The 17,591-nt window shown below is 37.3% G+C and overlaps 1 protein-coding gene across 1 annotated transcript in view; it reads right to left on the reverse strand.

Annotated features, from left to right (window-relative positions):
• LOC109840795 (protein VACUOLELESS1) overlaps positions 1 to 16,628 on the reverse strand; it is a 21,526-nt gene extending 4,898 nt beyond the window's left edge. The window contains exons 1-11 of the mRNA XM_020409569.1: positions 16,469 to 16,628; positions 14,067 to 14,357; positions 13,796 to 13,935; positions 11,999 to 12,104; positions 11,818 to 11,910; positions 9,735 to 9,824; positions 9,534 to 9,647; positions 7,939 to 8,046; positions 7,738 to 7,811; positions 7,574 to 7,628; positions 4,964 to 5,145 (exon numbers count right to left, since the gene is read on the reverse strand). Of these exons, the coding sequence (XP_020265158.1) occupies positions 4,964 to 5,145; positions 7,574 to 7,628; positions 7,738 to 7,811; positions 7,939 to 8,046; positions 9,534 to 9,647; positions 9,735 to 9,824; positions 11,818 to 11,910; positions 11,999 to 12,104; positions 13,796 to 13,935; positions 14,067 to 14,357; positions 16,469 to 16,576 (1,361 nt within the window). The 5' untranslated portion in view covers positions 16,577 to 16,628. The remainder of the gene's footprint in view (positions 1 to 4,963; positions 5,146 to 7,573; positions 7,629 to 7,737; positions 7,812 to 7,938; positions 8,047 to 9,533; positions 9,648 to 9,734; positions 9,825 to 11,817; positions 11,911 to 11,998; positions 12,105 to 13,795; positions 13,936 to 14,066; positions 14,358 to 16,468) is intronic.

Genomic DNA, 17,591 nt, shown 5'->3' on the forward strand with positions numbered 1-17,591 from the left:
CAACAACCTCTTAACCCTTTCAAAAAAAAAGGGAAAAAAAAGAGGATAGTCTCCAAACGATGTCTTTACTAATAAAGTGTTGGCTGGCACACAACGGTCGAGAAGTATTCCAACATGAACCTCAGAAAATAGATCAAGCCTAATCCCCAATACGAATGTAAATAGTCTCGAACTACTGAAAAGCTAACTGAGCAACAATGAAATAAATGCTGTATACGATCCGCTACTGTTCTCAGCTTGCTTCCGCATATATATCTGGTCTAATACTATCACGCCCTTCTCTGGTGAGAAAGTAAGAAAACAAGACGGTCCTTAGAATGGACAACAGATGCTCGGAGAGAAAAGAGAAGAAATATAGAAGAAACATGATTAACGAGTGAGAAGCTATATGCATAAGCATGAAATGAATAAGCCATGTGTAAACAATAAAAACAAATAATAAATACAGCATTAGCATAAAGGTGAAATAATAGTAAGTACTATGTCACTCTATTCAATATTTAGTATGTTTTTTGGAATGCAAGGAGCAGACAAGGTTCTAAATGACGGCCAACATGTCAGCCATAGTCTAGGCAAAATTGTGCCCCGAAAATAAATTGTTCCACTAACTCATTCGCTTCCTATGTTGCACGGATATGGACACAGGCACGGACACGGACATGGGTGCGGAAACGGGACACGGAAAAATTGTAAAAGTTAGGATACGAGGACATGGGCTCTTTTGCTTTAAATAAAAGCGATACTGTACTCGAATAGAGGCTCCTGCGCTATACGGCTTCACTTTACTACGCCCAAGCTCTTGCTGGAAGCGAAGGACAAAGTCTGTAAGGAGGAGGTCTTTCTAACCGGAGAGTCGTAAGCCAAGGAACTAGTCGAACACGACATCCATGACACTCGTTCTTCTCTAAAGGAAGCACTTCGTTCCACTAACTGAAGGAAACCTGAGGCGACCGGAGGGAGGGTTACTAGTTCTGTCCTATATACATACATATTAAAATTAATAATCTACATGAGACTGATATTATTTTTCATTCACATGTTATGAGAACTAAAATTCTTATATCATTTTTATGTTTCCTTTATCGAGTAGATTATGAATAAAATAAACTGCTTGTTCTTTCACTAGATACCCAAACGACCCTTTAAAAGCATACTTATGAACGAGGTATTTGCTAAAACAAACCTGTCTTGCGTCCATTGAGTTGCACAATTTGAGTTGAAGTGTATAATACATATTCAAGAAGTGTATCACAAGTATTGTGAACTAAAACATGTGTTACATAATTGAGTATATGTCTGAAAATGAATGTATATATTCAAGAAGTGACGCAGATGCTGATATGAACATGGATACAGGAGCCTAGATAAAGTGTCCAGGTAACCTAGTTCACTTCCTTTCTAGGGAAAAATCGATAGAACGTTTGCCTACAAATTTCGACGTCAGATTGAGGTTCCAAAGAAATAGACTGAGCATTCACTTCCTTGTTCTATCTCACCCTTTTTATGTCTTCTCTCCCTTGCTCACTTTCTCTTGCAATTGAGAAGCAAATTTCTAGAATTGGTTAGCGATCTTAAACGTCAAATGTTATTTACGTTTTATATGTTTAGACCAGTGTTGTCAATGCACGAGGCGCAATGCTAAGCGCAAAGTATCTTTACGCGCACATGCGCAAGACGCAACGCGATGCACGCGCCCGAGTGATGCGAGGCGCACACCGCACAAATAATATTTCAATATATGTAATCAAGCGTGAAAGAACATGTTTTTAGAATTTACATGAAAAATATCATGTTTCAATATATGTAATCAAGCGTGAAAGAACATGTTTTTAGAATTTACATGAAAAATATCATGATAAATAATATCTTACTACAAAATCACCATGTTTTTAGAATTTACATGAAAAATATCATGATAAATAATATCTTACTACAAAATCACAATATATTGCCTTAATTTCTAATGCTAACACCCAACATAGTAGCAAATGTCATAAATTTTCAAATTAAATGTTAAATCAAGACTAATATCCAAACAAAGGATTAGTAATGGTCCTCAATTGAAGATTATTAAAAAGGCCCAATGGATTTATTTTGCTTTTTGGGATATGGAATATCAAGTATAAAGACTCGATTGAAATGTTAATAAAAAAAATTATATGAGGAAATGTACTACATGCATCCTACACAAAGTACGGATGTACGCGAGTAGCAAAAGACGTTGCTGCATCAGATGTGGGGCGCTTCACCACCGTCCCGCATTGTAAGGCGCATGAGGCGCAATGAGGCGCGCGCCTTTGAAAACACTGGTTTAGACTATGGATTTTATTACGTTTAGATTGCATTTAGTATATTATATTACATATGCACACCATTCAATATAGCAATATAACATTTAATACATATCCCTGATATTTCCCTAATTTTCATATTCGGACATGTTCCTGACATCCGACATTTAAAACCTTTGCGAACGGACAACTATGACCAAGGCAAGGTCATATACAAACCCCTTTTGCCCACGTCATTCAGTTTATTAAGAAATGTACATGATATGTTGTGCACTAGGTCTAGGGAATTTCAATTATTGTAAATAACAATTTGGTTCGCATGTGTAATCAACTTGAAGTCAGACTAAGCCGTCCACTACATCCCAGATTGATCATCTCCTCCTACGACGCATACTCGAAATACCATAGAACTATGCAATGAACAATCTCAGGCTTGTATCCATCGTCCTTATGAGCATGTAACCATACGAGCTCAATGTACTTGAGTGACCTCCTGCTTCCCACGGGGTTGTTGGTCATACTTCACATGACTCAGGACAATTCCATCAATCATCAGATAACAGTTATTATCATGTCATAGCTCAAACTCCTCTTCATGTCATGCAGGCTTGACACCTGCAATTCGTCACCATGTACATTTCAAGTAGCAAACCTATCATGCAGTGTTTTAAATATCGGCCGCCGTTTAAGCTTATTGGGTCAAGTTTGAAAAACCCGACTCGAAAATCAGGTGTCTACAATTGGTTAGTGATCCTAACATCAATAAGTTATGTACTTTTTTATATGTTTAGACAATATAATTATCAAGTATGTGAAGATTCCATTTATGATATTATATCAACCTATCCGATATGGCAATCTGATATTTTTTTCATGTCCCCCGATATATCCCCGATTTTCGCTATCCGACATGAATTTTGGCCGACCGACATGAACCCGACATCCTACATTTAAAACATTGCTATCATGTGATTTAAATTCAGTCACATTATCTAGTACCAAGGTGTCACAACAACAATCATGTACTTCATGTCCGGTTTTCAGGTAACCATGCTAAGTATGTTACACATCATTATCTGTCATCATGAGCATCTGATAGTCTACATTATCCCGAAATAATTAAACAAGTGTGTACATGTGTATGGATCATAGCAGAGCATCAAAGTACAATCAACGGTCTGCCAAAACGAAATGGATCCAGTTCAGGACAGTCGGCAGTCTTCGCCTGTTCTACTGACCGTCAATGGGTCTGATCAGCGGTATTAGGTTGGGCCGGCCTACCATTGACGGGTCTAGTCGACGATCATGACCTGATTCAGGGGTTGGGTGACTTTTGCCCCTCTCGTTGCATCGTCATGATCGCCGTTCATATCCAAGTTAGGGTTTTGCATGTAGATTCGTGTTTTTCACATAAGAATGGTGAGGATCTAACATCGTTTATTTTGTAGAATACAAAAAATATGGATCTTTTACAAACCCTGATAAATTAAAACCCTTTTTTTTGGAATCCTACCCTAGTTAATAGTTATTTACACTGTTTTCATGCAAGATCTGCAATTTATCAATAGAAAACATATAACAAAAAAATCATGTTAAAGATCATGGATGGTATTTGTGATGAATCAACAATTGAATTAAAACGAAGATGATAAACATGCAAGAAATGATGGAGAAAGATGAATCAACGATGGAATCAAGGAGGAGGATAAACATGCTAGAAATGATAGGGAAAAAAGGAACATGAGCAAGACACCTGCCTTTTGACAGAATCTCCACCGGAGTGAATGCCCTAAGTCTCCTCCAGATCAGCCCAAATATCAATAAACCCTACTTCCTACAGATTGGGCCAACAGGACCTACTAAGGACCCATTTTTCGAGTGTCAGAAAAATAAAATAAAATACAGTCGGATTTGTTTCCAAAAGTTAGAAAACTTTTGTGAAAGCCAAAAGGCTAATTCACAAGTTTACATGCCCAGAAAAATTGTGGAAGTATTCATTTGCATAAAAATACATTTTTGAATACCGTTTCCAGTTCAGCCAAATATGCATAGCATTTATTCACCATATTTATACAAGTATACTTAGTAATATACCGTACCCAGATCAGAGGACTCACAGATATGATAACAGTTAACAGATGACATGGCCCTTAACTGAATGGACTAATAATTTGTAGCCGAACACAAAAATTTGGGATAAAAGAAAATCTATCCCAGTTTAAAATTTGCAAAGCAGAGTATATGCACGATATATATCCCAATTTTTGGGATAGAGTCGATACGATGTAAACTAAAATTTGCACAACTTGCAAATTTGCGTCATACCACTTTTATCCCAAAAATTTGCAGAACTTGTAATTTGTGGGTAACATTTTTTGGTCCTGCATCAATTTAACTACTTACAGAAATCAATCCCAGAGTTCTCTTATATAGGCAGGGTCCTTGGTCCATGTTTCACTCAAAACACATTCCACATAAACAAAACTTGATGTAATGGGAAAAAACATTCCAGGAATAAATAATTAAAACCAACAAGGTACTTTCTACAGAGAAGAGACCGTCAAATCAGGAAGGCTCATGTCATAGCAAACCTTTTGTCTTGAATAAATTTACCTAATTTCAGTTCGTAGGTAATAATATGCGTTTGAAAATCAGTTCATGATCTCAATTACCTCAACAATTTGGCATGCTCTTCAGCAGCTTTTGCTTCAAATGCATGTTCTTTGGTCTGAGAGAAAAGCTTTTGAGCATCCTCAATAAGCCTTATCCGTGGACCCTGTAGGGCAGATCCTCTGGTAGCCATAGGTTTCCTTTCTAATTCCCATGACTCCTCCAACAAGAGGTAAGCAACGTCCTAAAAAATCCATTAAGACAAAATCAAAAGTGTGTTTGTGCAATAAAAGTAACATAATGAAAACTCTACAAAGGCATGTTAATTTATTCCTGGTACCTAATACGATATAAATTTCATTGAGAAAAGAGTCCTGTATCACATAGATTTTTCTAATGGCTTGCAAAAGCACCAAGAAAGTAAAGAAAGGTAAAGAAAGACAAAGACTATTTCAAATTTAGAATTACTCAACAAATAGTTGTTCAGAATCTAACTTTTTATCCACAAGATTTTCCATCATTGTCGATAAAATTGCATATCTCACCAGAACAATGATACACCTTCAAATTTGGAATATGATGAGTTCTATCCCCTAATTTGATGCATGCTGAAGGCGCAAGGTTACTCACAACGGTATCTGACAAGCTCAACAAGTGTTCTAATAACAATCAACTCATATGTCTGCAATGGTTTGGGTCGCTATACGGACACTGCTTTTCCCTTTCAGCTTCTTTAAGGGCCCTTTGAACTTCTTTAAGTTCCCTTTTCCCTGTCGACTCAGAACGACGCAATCCCTTTTCTTCCTCAATGCAGCACATTCTGGTCTAGCCATAGACTTACAGCTCCTAGAACTACATAGTTTCAGTCCTAGCTGATGCACATTAATGACTGAGCCCCTGTAAACATGTAAAAAGTGAAAACTCTCTTAAACCAATGTTTTAGAAAGGCTAGGCGTTTCTAAGCTCCTAGGAGGACGCTTAAGCGGCATGTAAGCGTTTTTAGCCTCAAGTAAGAAAATACTATTTTGAAAGATTTAATTTCCTATTATCACCATTTATCTAAGATGGACCTGGATATAGAGTTTTGATCTGATCCATATTGACTTGGATCATTCTCTTCATCCCTCACTATGCCTAAGCAAGCAATATATCCCTTTCTAACATGGTGCAACATCCGGATAAGTGGCCCGTGATAGTCTAGGTGCTCCCACAACCTAGGAGGGTGGTCTAACTACTGCTTAGGCTTAGCGGATGCCCAGACCGCTTTTAAAACATTGTCTTAAAAATTTACCTTATGTTATCCTTGGTTGGAAATATGAAGCAACCTATGACCAATTACCAATGCATTCATTCTTAGACCAAGTTTTTAAAGGTTTTGCTAATCCATCTCAAACATTTTCATTTCAGCCATATGCATTTTCTGGATATGTTGGTTGTTAACTATGCTGCCTCAATACTCCTTTCGTAAAATAAAAAAATAGTTAAAAAAAAGTATAAGAGGAATTTTCTCCCTTAGCAAAGTGATTATGGGACTATTCTACCTACTCATTCGCCCAAGGAAAAAATAAAGAAAAACAAGAAAAACAACTGTTCCATAAAAACGCCTGGCAACCACCTCTAACTTGTCCTTCAGTTCCATAACATGTTTGACAAATCACAAAAACCGTGAAAAGTAAACATTAAAACCACAAAACAGACAGATAGAATCCAGGATAGAAACCAGACCTGTTCCAACATAAAATATAAAATATACTTTTCAACATCAAATATGTCCCGCACATGGCCACCAATTTGCACACGCCAGTGTCAGATACTCGTTCAACACGAAGAGAAGAGGCCCGGTGCATGTTGGTGCCAAATACCTCATAAGACATCTCTTAACGAAAAGAAAGTTTGATATAAAACCTTAGAGATAAGCTGGGTTAGTAGTAGGGCTATTAACTAGTCATTAATTTAAGGCTGTGTAACAAGCTGCCTAATACTCATGAAGTAGGAAAGAGGATAGAGTGTGGCTTGCCATACAGAATCACATTCATCACTGCAGATAAATAAGCTAAAGGAGCCAAGTGGAATCCCTTGATAAAATCAGGGCAAAAGATCAAATACTTACTACATATGCATCAAGTGATCTCAAACTGTGAATATAACTTTTATAGCCAAAAATTTTAAGCAGTTCCTGTATGTTCATCATGCAATTATCGGGTTTTTGAGCCTCCAAATGTTTCCTAATTTTATGCAAGCTAGATTTTTATCTCACGTTTAACTAGTAAAGGTAATCCTTCTCAATCAAATTCGTGGGTCCTTTCTCAGCATCTGCCGCTAATTTTCTATCACTTACCAATCCACAGGAGCCCAAGTAATCAACAAAAAGAAAGGAAAACCAGTGGACCATTTCAATTTCAACCGAGAAAGTCTAAGGGCAGTCACGAGTGCCGGATTATCCTTCGACACTCGCCCTAAATCAATAAAGGAAAGGGTTAGGTGTAGGTTTGAGGTTGTTTTAGGGACACGTGTCCACAGCGCAAGTGAGAGCCACCACTCCCATCTGTAGCTAGAATTCCTCATTTCAACCACATCAACAGGAAAAATTAAATCAGATCACAAACAGGAATGAAAAGGACAAAAGTAAATAATCTATTACCGCAAGAAAATGCTCAAGAAAATCAGCCTACCTGGGGACGGCCAGTTGATAGGAAAAAATCCTCTAGGGATTTACGATCATGATGCCTTCAAAAAATAAGAATCAAAAATTAATTATGGGATGTTCACATAGCGTTAAAATATTAAAAAATGCGGTGGAATGTACAATCAGATCTACAGAGTACCTTATGCATACCTTGCATACGTAATAAACAAATCACGAGCTAGAGGTCTAGCATTTATTGTTCCAAAAAAATCAATTGGTTGCTTCTGCAATCACATATAATGTACAGTAAGGCACCTATAAAGATCTGTTGGATTTAAGAAGAAAAAGCATGGTCTGACATGTGTCTGCTACATGAATAAGTTTAAAATGCATGCATGCAAAAATTAGTACCTTTTCCCATATGTGGAAAAGAACCAGATAAACAAGATCAGTATCACCACTTTCAGTTGCCTTTCCCAAAGCGCTGTCTTCCTCCCCAATGCTTAGCAACAAAGGAACCTGATTCATATAAATCAACATTATATGCAGAGCTCACAGTTTGCAAAAGTACTCTTCCAAAGCAAGGACGACTAAAAGGGATATGGTATTGGTTAATTTAGTATTTTAGCTAGCCCTTATAGAGCAAAATAGAAGAAAAGGACTCATGTAGTCAACCCTGAAATATTGGATAAAGATTTATTCTTGTTGTTGTAGATTCTATAGTATTTTCAAAAGCAAAGCCCCCAGTTTGCACTGAAAACTATTGTTTTTAAAAACAATATGGGCGTCCGACTAGGCCTAAGTGGTATCTAGGCTGCCCACTTAACATGGGCCGCTTATGAGGATTCACCCCATCATAAAGTGGTTTACTGCCTGCTTAAGCATAATGATGGGTGAAGAGAAAGGGTCAAGTCAAAATGGATCAGATCAAAAATCTATCCAAGTTCATCTATGATAAAATGGCGTGGATAGGATGTTGAATCTTTGGAAAGAATAAAAATCCGTTCTTGGTGCTAAAAAACGCTTATTTGCCGCTTACGTGCCCACCTAGAATCCTAGGTGCTAGGTCCAGTGCCTAGCACTTTCTATAGCATTGCTAAGAAAATTAGGCATAAGATGTTTGTTTCCGTCGATAGACGCATAAAACAATATTGCGAAAGTCTATTAATCTCTAGGTGGCAATGTTCTAGTAAACTTAAAACATTAATAATTCTTAGTTCCTTCTGAAGCAGACAAAGCACAGAGGGATAGAGCATTGTTTTGTTTCAATTTCTTATTTCTTAGTTTCTTATGCAACTAGTCATATTGAACACTTATTTGAAAAGACTTGCATAAACTTAAATTTTAGTATTCCCTAAGGAAATCTAAGGTCGAGAAACCCATTGTAGGACAACTATGATGGGAATGCTAGGCAGATGTTGATTACCAATTCCTATCTAGTATTTTATATTGTATAAGTCACTATACAGGAGAATTATTGCCTAACTGTATTTATTAAGCTGTTCCATCTGAAATAAATTGTTTCATCAATTCTAACAGAATAGATATTAAATAAGTCCTCATTATCACCACTAAAACATGTACACCTCTGTTCTTGAACACAAGTAATGTTAGATGGGAGTGTGAAAGCTATGAACATTTAAAAAAAGAAAAAGAACATTCTAAGTGTCATTAATGTTGGAAGATTGGTAAAAGTTTCACCTTGAAGCAGCCTAAAATTGTTGAGCATCCATTACATAATACATACTTCTAAATGCAAAGCAAAAACATACGAAGAAGTTCAATACATAAGCATGTGTATATTCTGAACTAGTATGCTAAGTTCCACCAAATTTCAAAGCAACATCTGAGATCAATCTTGACGATCGCACGCAGAGGTACAAACGTACCCAGTCTAAGCACATGTGCATGCTTGTTGCAATGCATGTGGTTCAAGATCAACAAGCACTGCTAACGCGCACACATGCCCATACACAGAGGTACTTAGTCTAAGCCAATTAGCATACCTGTTCAACTGCCCGTGGTTCATGATCAACAAGCATTGCAGCCAACTTTCTTCGTCCGCTCTTATCTGCATGACCAGCAATGGCGGCATATGATATATCTTTGCATAATTTCAGCTGTAAAATAAAAAGTTTTACTTCAGAAATTACATGACAATAAAGCAAAATATCTTATCATTGAAATTACTTATTCAAGAGAATTACCTTCTCCAGAAGGATATCTAAAAGTGCAATATCATCGATAGATGATGATGCTGTTATCTTTGTACAAGCCCAGTGCCTGATAACCACCTCCTAAATAGATTGGAAAAAGAATAACATAAAAAAGAGGATTTTCCTGTGTTTCCCAACATTATCAATGGGGAACTCCTTTTTTGGCTGCGAATAATTTTTCACAAAGCAAACACCACTTTTTCAATTTTCATCTTTCAAATATATTATTAAAAAGAAGTTCTTCTCACTCCTTTACTACTTTCTTGGTTATCCAATTTCATTGAAGACTGATTCTAAAAATCAACTTGATCTTATGTCATGGAGGTCGGGCATGAAGACACAAAGCACCACTAATAAAGCATTTAGAGGAAAGAGTTCTAAACAATTTTCATAGATCAAGACAAGACTCATAATAGGATCCCAAAGGAGATCCTCACCAGATTATAGAAAAGAAAAGTAACATAATAACGCAATTTAGAAGACGTAAGTGTAAGAGCAAATCGAGGATGTACCATTTCCTATCATTGTTATGCTTGCATCAAAGGTGGACATTAACTCATTCCTTTTTTTTTTTCCTCACAAATGAGCCCACTAGGCATGTTAAAAGCACAAGGTTTTAAAGTAAAGTGCTGTCTACAAATGACCCAATATTAATAAATGAGACTACAGGAGGTTGTTTTCAGAAATGAGTAATGAAGCTTCAGAATCGGGAAAAAAAGAAGAAATAAGAGGACAATATAAGACAATGCAAACACATAATACAAAAAAGGATGCTTGAGGTTTTAGTCCGGAAATCGTTGCATTAAAAAAGAGAAATAGTTAGGAGTAATTTGTATTTATAGTCTTATAGATAAAATTACCAACATTTTTTTTTAATAATTTAGGGTCAATCACTGATTGTGAATGTGAAGGAAAAAATCAAAGTACTCTTGAAGTTTAGAGTTTTCCAGAGTACTAAGCATAGTGATTGATGTCGAGAGTGCTTTTGGATCAGTGTGACAATAAAGTCCACCTGAAGGAAAGTAGAAATATTATAAGATAGTTTTAGGAATATAACCTGGTCTACCAGTCAAAATATCAGGCAACTAAGAAACAATTACTTCAACAATGGTCTAGCAAAGGATTGCATCAAGTGCAATCATAAAAATAAAGCACAGCATTAATCGAGGACAATATGAGGAAAAACAGTTGAAGGTTTTCCGAACAAGTGCAGTAAGAATCAGACAGGTGCAGGTTGAATAATACCACCATAGTTGGAGATTATCTAGTACTGGGGATACACCAAAAGGAACATGAATTGGGAAAATATTGAAATCCTAGTTTCATGCAGCCAAGCCATCAATATAGCTGGATAAAGAAAAAGCTCCCATACAAGCAACTCAAAAAAATCGGCATAAAATAAATGCTTGCTTGTTTTTCTTGTTCTCTCCGTAAGATCAACGAACCATGGAACATGGAAAGTTTATACTTGCATATTCTAAGTAGAGTTACACTCTAGTAAATGGAAGTTCGAAGCACATAAGTTCCTAGATGCGAGAGAAAATTTATAAGCTCATATATATATATATATATATATATATATTATATATATATATATATATATATATATAGAGAGAGAGAGAGAGAGAGAGAGATTAATGGGTATCCTTGTCATAGGAGGGGATTTCCTCCTTGACGCCTCTAAAATCACATGATTGAGCGACATTGTGGATGATCCGCTCCGTTGAACTTGATCTACATATTCTAAAACCCCAACACACCAAGTTTGGGGTGAACCCGTCGTCGTTTGACCCTTCATCCACTCATATCAATTTTAACAGTTTTGAATGAATAGAACTTTTCACATGGCTCGATGGAGGGTCAAACGACGACGGATTCACCCCAAACTTGGTGTATTGGGGTTTTAGAATATGTAGATCAAGTTCAACGGAGCGGATCATCCATAATGTCGCTCAATCATGTGATTTTAGAGGCGTCAAGGAGGAAATCCCCTCCTATGACAAGGATACCCATTAATCTCATATATATATATATATATATATATAAGCAAATTGAACTAGTTTCGAAAAATTACTATATTCAAGTTAAGATACTCAGAGATCCTCAAAGCCAGAAGGTGATGGTTCCCATTAGTCAATCTCCCAACAAGAACTGGTGCTGTAAGCAACTGAAATAAACAATATGTGCACATCATTAACGAAATAGATTTTTTTATCATGTTCAACAAGTAAATAAAAGGTGCAGAAGTAAAAGACCTTGTACTGTTGAATGCTAAGGGGAATACCAATCTCATGATTCCGAACAGCATTTAGCACTCGCAATGTTCTGCACATCTCTGGAAAGCGTTCACGTGGGAACTGACTGTCAAAGACAACTTGGTATCATTGCCAACATTACAACGAAAAAAAATATTTCCTCTCCAGAATCAAGTTTATCTAGAGTATGATGCATCATTACACTTGTCATGACCACTTAACCGAAAGCTCACACTGATTTACTGTCTAGTAAACAATGTTATCAAGCGAACTTATAATATTTAAGTATTTGGTCATCATCCTTTGTTTCACATGATGGCCCCTGGCAAAACATACTTGCTCGTCAAGAAAGAATAAATGTGGCAAATTAACATGATTTAATTTGAAAACTGCATCTTCCAATATCATGTTAGGAAATTACTTCACCCTAAAGCATAAGGTGATGGGCTATTTACTCACAATTTATATCAAGTAAATATATTTGCATATTACTAAACATGTAAATACGGGATATCAACTAGTTGTCTTTGCAAAACTAGATAACCAACTCTGTAGCCGAATTAGGTGATGGTAGGTTTAAGAGTAATCACTTTATGCAGACATCAACACACACACCCTTAGCAGATCAAGACATCCAACATCTCCAACTGGTCACTAAAGACACTTTTCTCAAACCTGTTGACAGAAGACTGAGAAGAAAAAGGATTCTTGCATGATCCATAAGCGACAAAGCGCAAAAGCTTGAGAAACAGATAAGTTTTCAGTGAAAAAAAGGTATAATACTAGATAACTGACTTCAGACAATGTTTAACTAAATTACCATGATGGTAAGTGAAGGTTCAACTAAATTACCATGATGGTAAGTTTAGATCACATTATACAACAAGCCTAGGTGCACACAAGAGATTATCACTTCCAATTTCTCAAAATGGTTAAGCACTAAGAACAACTGTCTTAAGCATTTGATAGAAGTCTGAGAGAGGATTCATATATGATTCAAATTAACGAAGACCAAAAGCAAGAACGAGTATTCAGCATCCAAACTGATAAGGTTTTTCAAGAAGTTTCCTAAATCACGACGGTTAGCAATAAGAACAAGAACATGCCTGAAGTTGATTTCAAATTTCTCAATGGCTAGCGCTAATCAAGCAGGATACATGGCAAGGGAAGAGGATGAGCAAGTTATTATGTCCGCTAGAAATCAAGGGAAGAAACACTAGCGGCTCCAATTTCAGATTCTTCATATCCATTTTAAGCAATTAGAGCTGAGTGATGATTTCACACTCTTTAGACACTATTCGTGCAAAATCTTCAGTAACTACATTGATGAATATACGTACATCAGAATTACAACTATGAATTGGATAACTAAAAAACCAACTGCTTTCATATGTATGATGTCAACGAGAATTCTGATACTAATATCCCAGCACTTAGTAATATGGTCTCATTACTATCCAGATAAAGGCTGAAGAAGGAGAAAACTTACAAAAGAAACTTAAGCACATATGGTCAACAATCTTATTCTTAATGAAAACCTCCTCCAAGTATTTTACCAAACCAAATGTGGAAATGTGTTTATTAAACAATTCTAACTGTTTTGAAATAGCAACCAGAGAGAGAAGACAGGCAAGATGTTGATCAGATGAAATTTAGCTAAAATTAAAACCTTAAGAAAAAAATCCACATCAACTTTGATAACATTTTAAAGCTCCTTGAAAAAGCAACTGTAGAGCATTATATACTGACTGTAAATGGAATGGAAGTTTGAAATGGGTCCGTAAAAAAGAAACTAACCTGCAAAAGGCCCGACCATAACTTGCAGCTCTCAGTAAGGTTCTTTGGCGTGAGACATCAAATTCATGTCCAGCAGCATCTATGCAAGCCTCAACAGCCTGTGGCAACTTAGAGCGCACAGATCTTAGGTTTTCATCAGCCTGTTGATTATCACCATGTTAACAAGTTTTATCAGACTATAAATTGAGTACTTTGAGCTACTAAAAATAAATTACAGCCTAACAATGAAGGAATTACCAAACTTAGGAATAAAAGCAAACAAAACAGATACCTTAGCACTGTGTCTGTCGAAGTGATCCAAAGCATCATATAACAAAGCTCCGGGTTCGGTGCTTCCAATTTGGAAGATTGAGACCGTTGAATCAGGAACTCGTTGTAGGAATTCCATAGTTGAGTTAGAAAGGATTCTTACCCCATCACACTCTGAAATAAGTATAATTGGTTCATCATACATGTAGCGCACTGGATCGCCATTGGGGCCCACCATCAGAAGCATTTCATCCCAATAGAGCAACACACTGTCCAGTCCACACCAAGCAATTTGCTCCGGCGGCAATGTTGTCTGCATGATACATTGCACAAAGAAGAAATATTTCACATCTTGACATATATTAAAATTATATGTGCATATTACCCATGTCCTACACATAGTATGAAACTGTAATCAATCCGAAAGAACATGTTTTCTTCTGAAAGTTATTTACATGAACACCATATGTATTAAGAAAATGTTGATTTCGACAAAGCAGCATGCACAAATCTATCAAGTACTGCCTCTATAATCAATAAAGTGGAACACTAGAGTGCAAATTGCATTTATTTTATTTACCACTTTCAATCAAAGGAAATGGCAATGTGTGTGTGAGAGAGAGAATATGTTTCATCTTAAATCATGCCCATAGGCAAGTGCAACTTCCTGAAAATTGTAATATCTTGATTGTAAAGAGGAATGTAGAAATACCACTTAATATATTTCTAGTGTACGCATCGATATAATTGGGCCTATAACCTGCGGGGAGTTTCAGGTTATAGCTAAAGGTTTGTAAGTGATATTTCGGCCATGTCAGCCACAAAACTACTCCCAACATCTTGTCTTACAGTTGCACGTAGGAGAAGTCTTCACACTTGCCACATCAGAAACAAAACTACGTGCATAATCCTCTTAAGTGAATGAAATAATGTTTTATTGCAACTGTACCGCTTATAGACAACTTGAAACACAATTTGCAAGGTGCATGGCAGATGTTCCGTTGCTCTTATACAATGGTACATGCAGTGTTTTGAAGGCAATGTGCCTTAGCACATCAAGCGCTTAGGCGAGGTGATCTTCTAACTTAGTGTTTTGCGTATTGCCAGGAAACGAAGGTTACTAAGGCAAGCGCCTTTGGTACCTCAAGATCTCGCCTTAGCGCCTCATAACCTTGGCCCCTCAAGTGTGGCGCTCGCCCAAGGCATGTGACGCAAAGCGCATGGTGTCTGTCTTTGTTTCAAAATTTTGAGGGTGTGAAAGGTGTTCGATAAAGTAAAGTTTATTTTTGTTACTGAATTTCTATGTTTCTTCTTTCTTGATCAATTTTTTGCCTTTATCTTCTTGTAATGTACTTTATTACCTATATCATTTTGGGGACATGCTATAATTTGAACTTTAAAGTTCAAAGTTTACTGCTTAATAATCTGTGTTAGTAGGACTAGTCAATATTAGTATTAGTCAATACTACTATTTAGTATTGGTTACTTACTACTTCATTTAGATGATTTATAAATTATTAGATTTGTGACTTTGGAAATTTGGCGCTGATTAATTTGTCTTGTTGCTATTTATTGATATTTGCATCTAATTTATAATGTTTATTAACTTTTTGAATATTTATCACCTCGGTTCACTAAGGCAATCACCTTTGTTGGCACTCCTAACCTCAGACAACATAGGACCTCATCGCCTTGACCTCGCCTTTTGCTTTTAAAACGCTGGATGCATGATCATTATTTAGGAGGTGCGGGTCGGGGATGAGATGTTCCACTTCTCTTCCACAAAAATAGCTTTAAATTACATGACTAAAGCTATCCTGATCACAAATTGTCCATCCATGTTGTTTAGTGAGACTCCGTATTCCTCATAAATTCCTAGGCAAAAATTGGCATAGGAGCATTGCGCAAGGATTATTAATTTTTTTGTAAAGTTTTCTTAAAATTTTATATGAAGTCTTATTATTTCGACAGATAGTCATCCATTTGATGGGAAAAAATTGCATTATGGGAAGATCACATAGGTTCAAATTGTAAATATATTTCTTCTATCTCCCTATTTTGCATTCTTACGGTTCTTGCTTGGTTACAAGTTGTCAAAGATCCAAATTGAGGTGATTTAGGTTCTTTACTATTCTATAGGAAAGTTGCTTGTTTTTAAAAGATAGAGAACCAAAATTATATAACAGGTTCTCATAGAATTGTATAAAGGAGTATGAACGTAACCCATGACAACACCTAACTTTTAACACACAAAATGCTTCTTTTTTCATGCAAGTTTTTCTATATCTCACTAGGCTCAAAAATTATTGGCATGTCCGTTCGCTGTGTTGAATAACATTGTTTATCGGGGGATCTAGTAACATAATAATCATCATAGGAACCGCCAACAAACAATTCCACAAATGATAGGAGCATAAAACATACCTCACAAGTATACTCAAAAATGATTCTCGAAAAATCGGTCAACACCACAAGCAACCTCCCATCATGAGTAAACATAGCCAAATACTTCCCATTCTGCGAAACCGCCATCTTCTGAATCGGCCGCTGACGCCGCTAACGCCGCAACTGCTGAACACCCCTCTTCCTCAACCCGAACACATAATTCCCCACCCAAGCAAGCACCTCCAGCATTGCCCGACATCGTATACTGGGCGGCTCATAGCGCCACGCAAAATCGGGTACTCCTTCAATCACCCGCGAATCTGCATTTTTATCGGGGGCTTCGGTTGTCTTGAAGTCGTTGCAACGCAAGATCTGGTTCGCCTTCAGTAACACAAAGCCAACCCATTCCCGACAAAAGACACATTCAACAACGTTCTGCTCGAAGCACTGCTTTCCATAGAGAATTGAGGGCCGGACGAGCTCGCGCGTGGATATTGTAGCTGCTAGAACTGTGCCGTCTTGGAGGCGACGCAGATTAGGGTTGGTCGTCGGTCCACACGCGCGCCGACGGAGGGCGGCCGCCGGCGGTCCAGAGGGGGTGGAGGAGACGGAGCGCCGGCGGAGTTGAACGAATGAGGAGCTTGCGGCGAGCGACTCGGGCGTAGAGCTGGACGATCTTCGGAGTCGTCTCTAAATGGCGGCGATGCGCCGAGCACCGAAGGGAGCGGCAGGCGGGATGCGGTCGGGCGGAGAGGTCCATGGCGAGGGCCCGCTGAGGGAGTAAAGGCTCGGCTTGCCGGTAGTAGCGGTGAAGAGGAGTTGCCAGCTTCCGCGCGCACGGAGATGTGCCGCCGATGATTGTTGATGGGCGGTTGGCCGTTAGAAACCCTAGATCTCGATTTGTTGGAGGTTCAATTTAGGGGTTATGCGAAGATGAGAGAAAGGAGAGTTGAAAGTTTTGAGAAGAGAAGAGGGAAGATCTTTTTTCTTTTTTCTTTTTTTTAATCCACATTACATTTACTATTTACTATTAAGGGCTGCTTGTTTCCCTTAAAAAAAAGGAAATCAAAGAAATAGAAAACTACTTCTAAGGGCCTGTTTGGTTAGTTTCCTTTATTTTCCAAAACCCATTTTCTTTCATTTTCATCATTTTTCTTCACTT

The sequence above is a fragment of the Asparagus officinalis genome, chromosome 5 (assembly GCF_001876935.1).
Source record: "Asparagus officinalis chromosome 5, Aspof.V1, whole genome shotgun sequence".
In the NCBI taxonomy this organism is placed as follows: Eukaryota; Viridiplantae; Streptophyta; class Magnoliopsida; order Asparagales; family Asparagaceae; genus Asparagus; species Asparagus officinalis.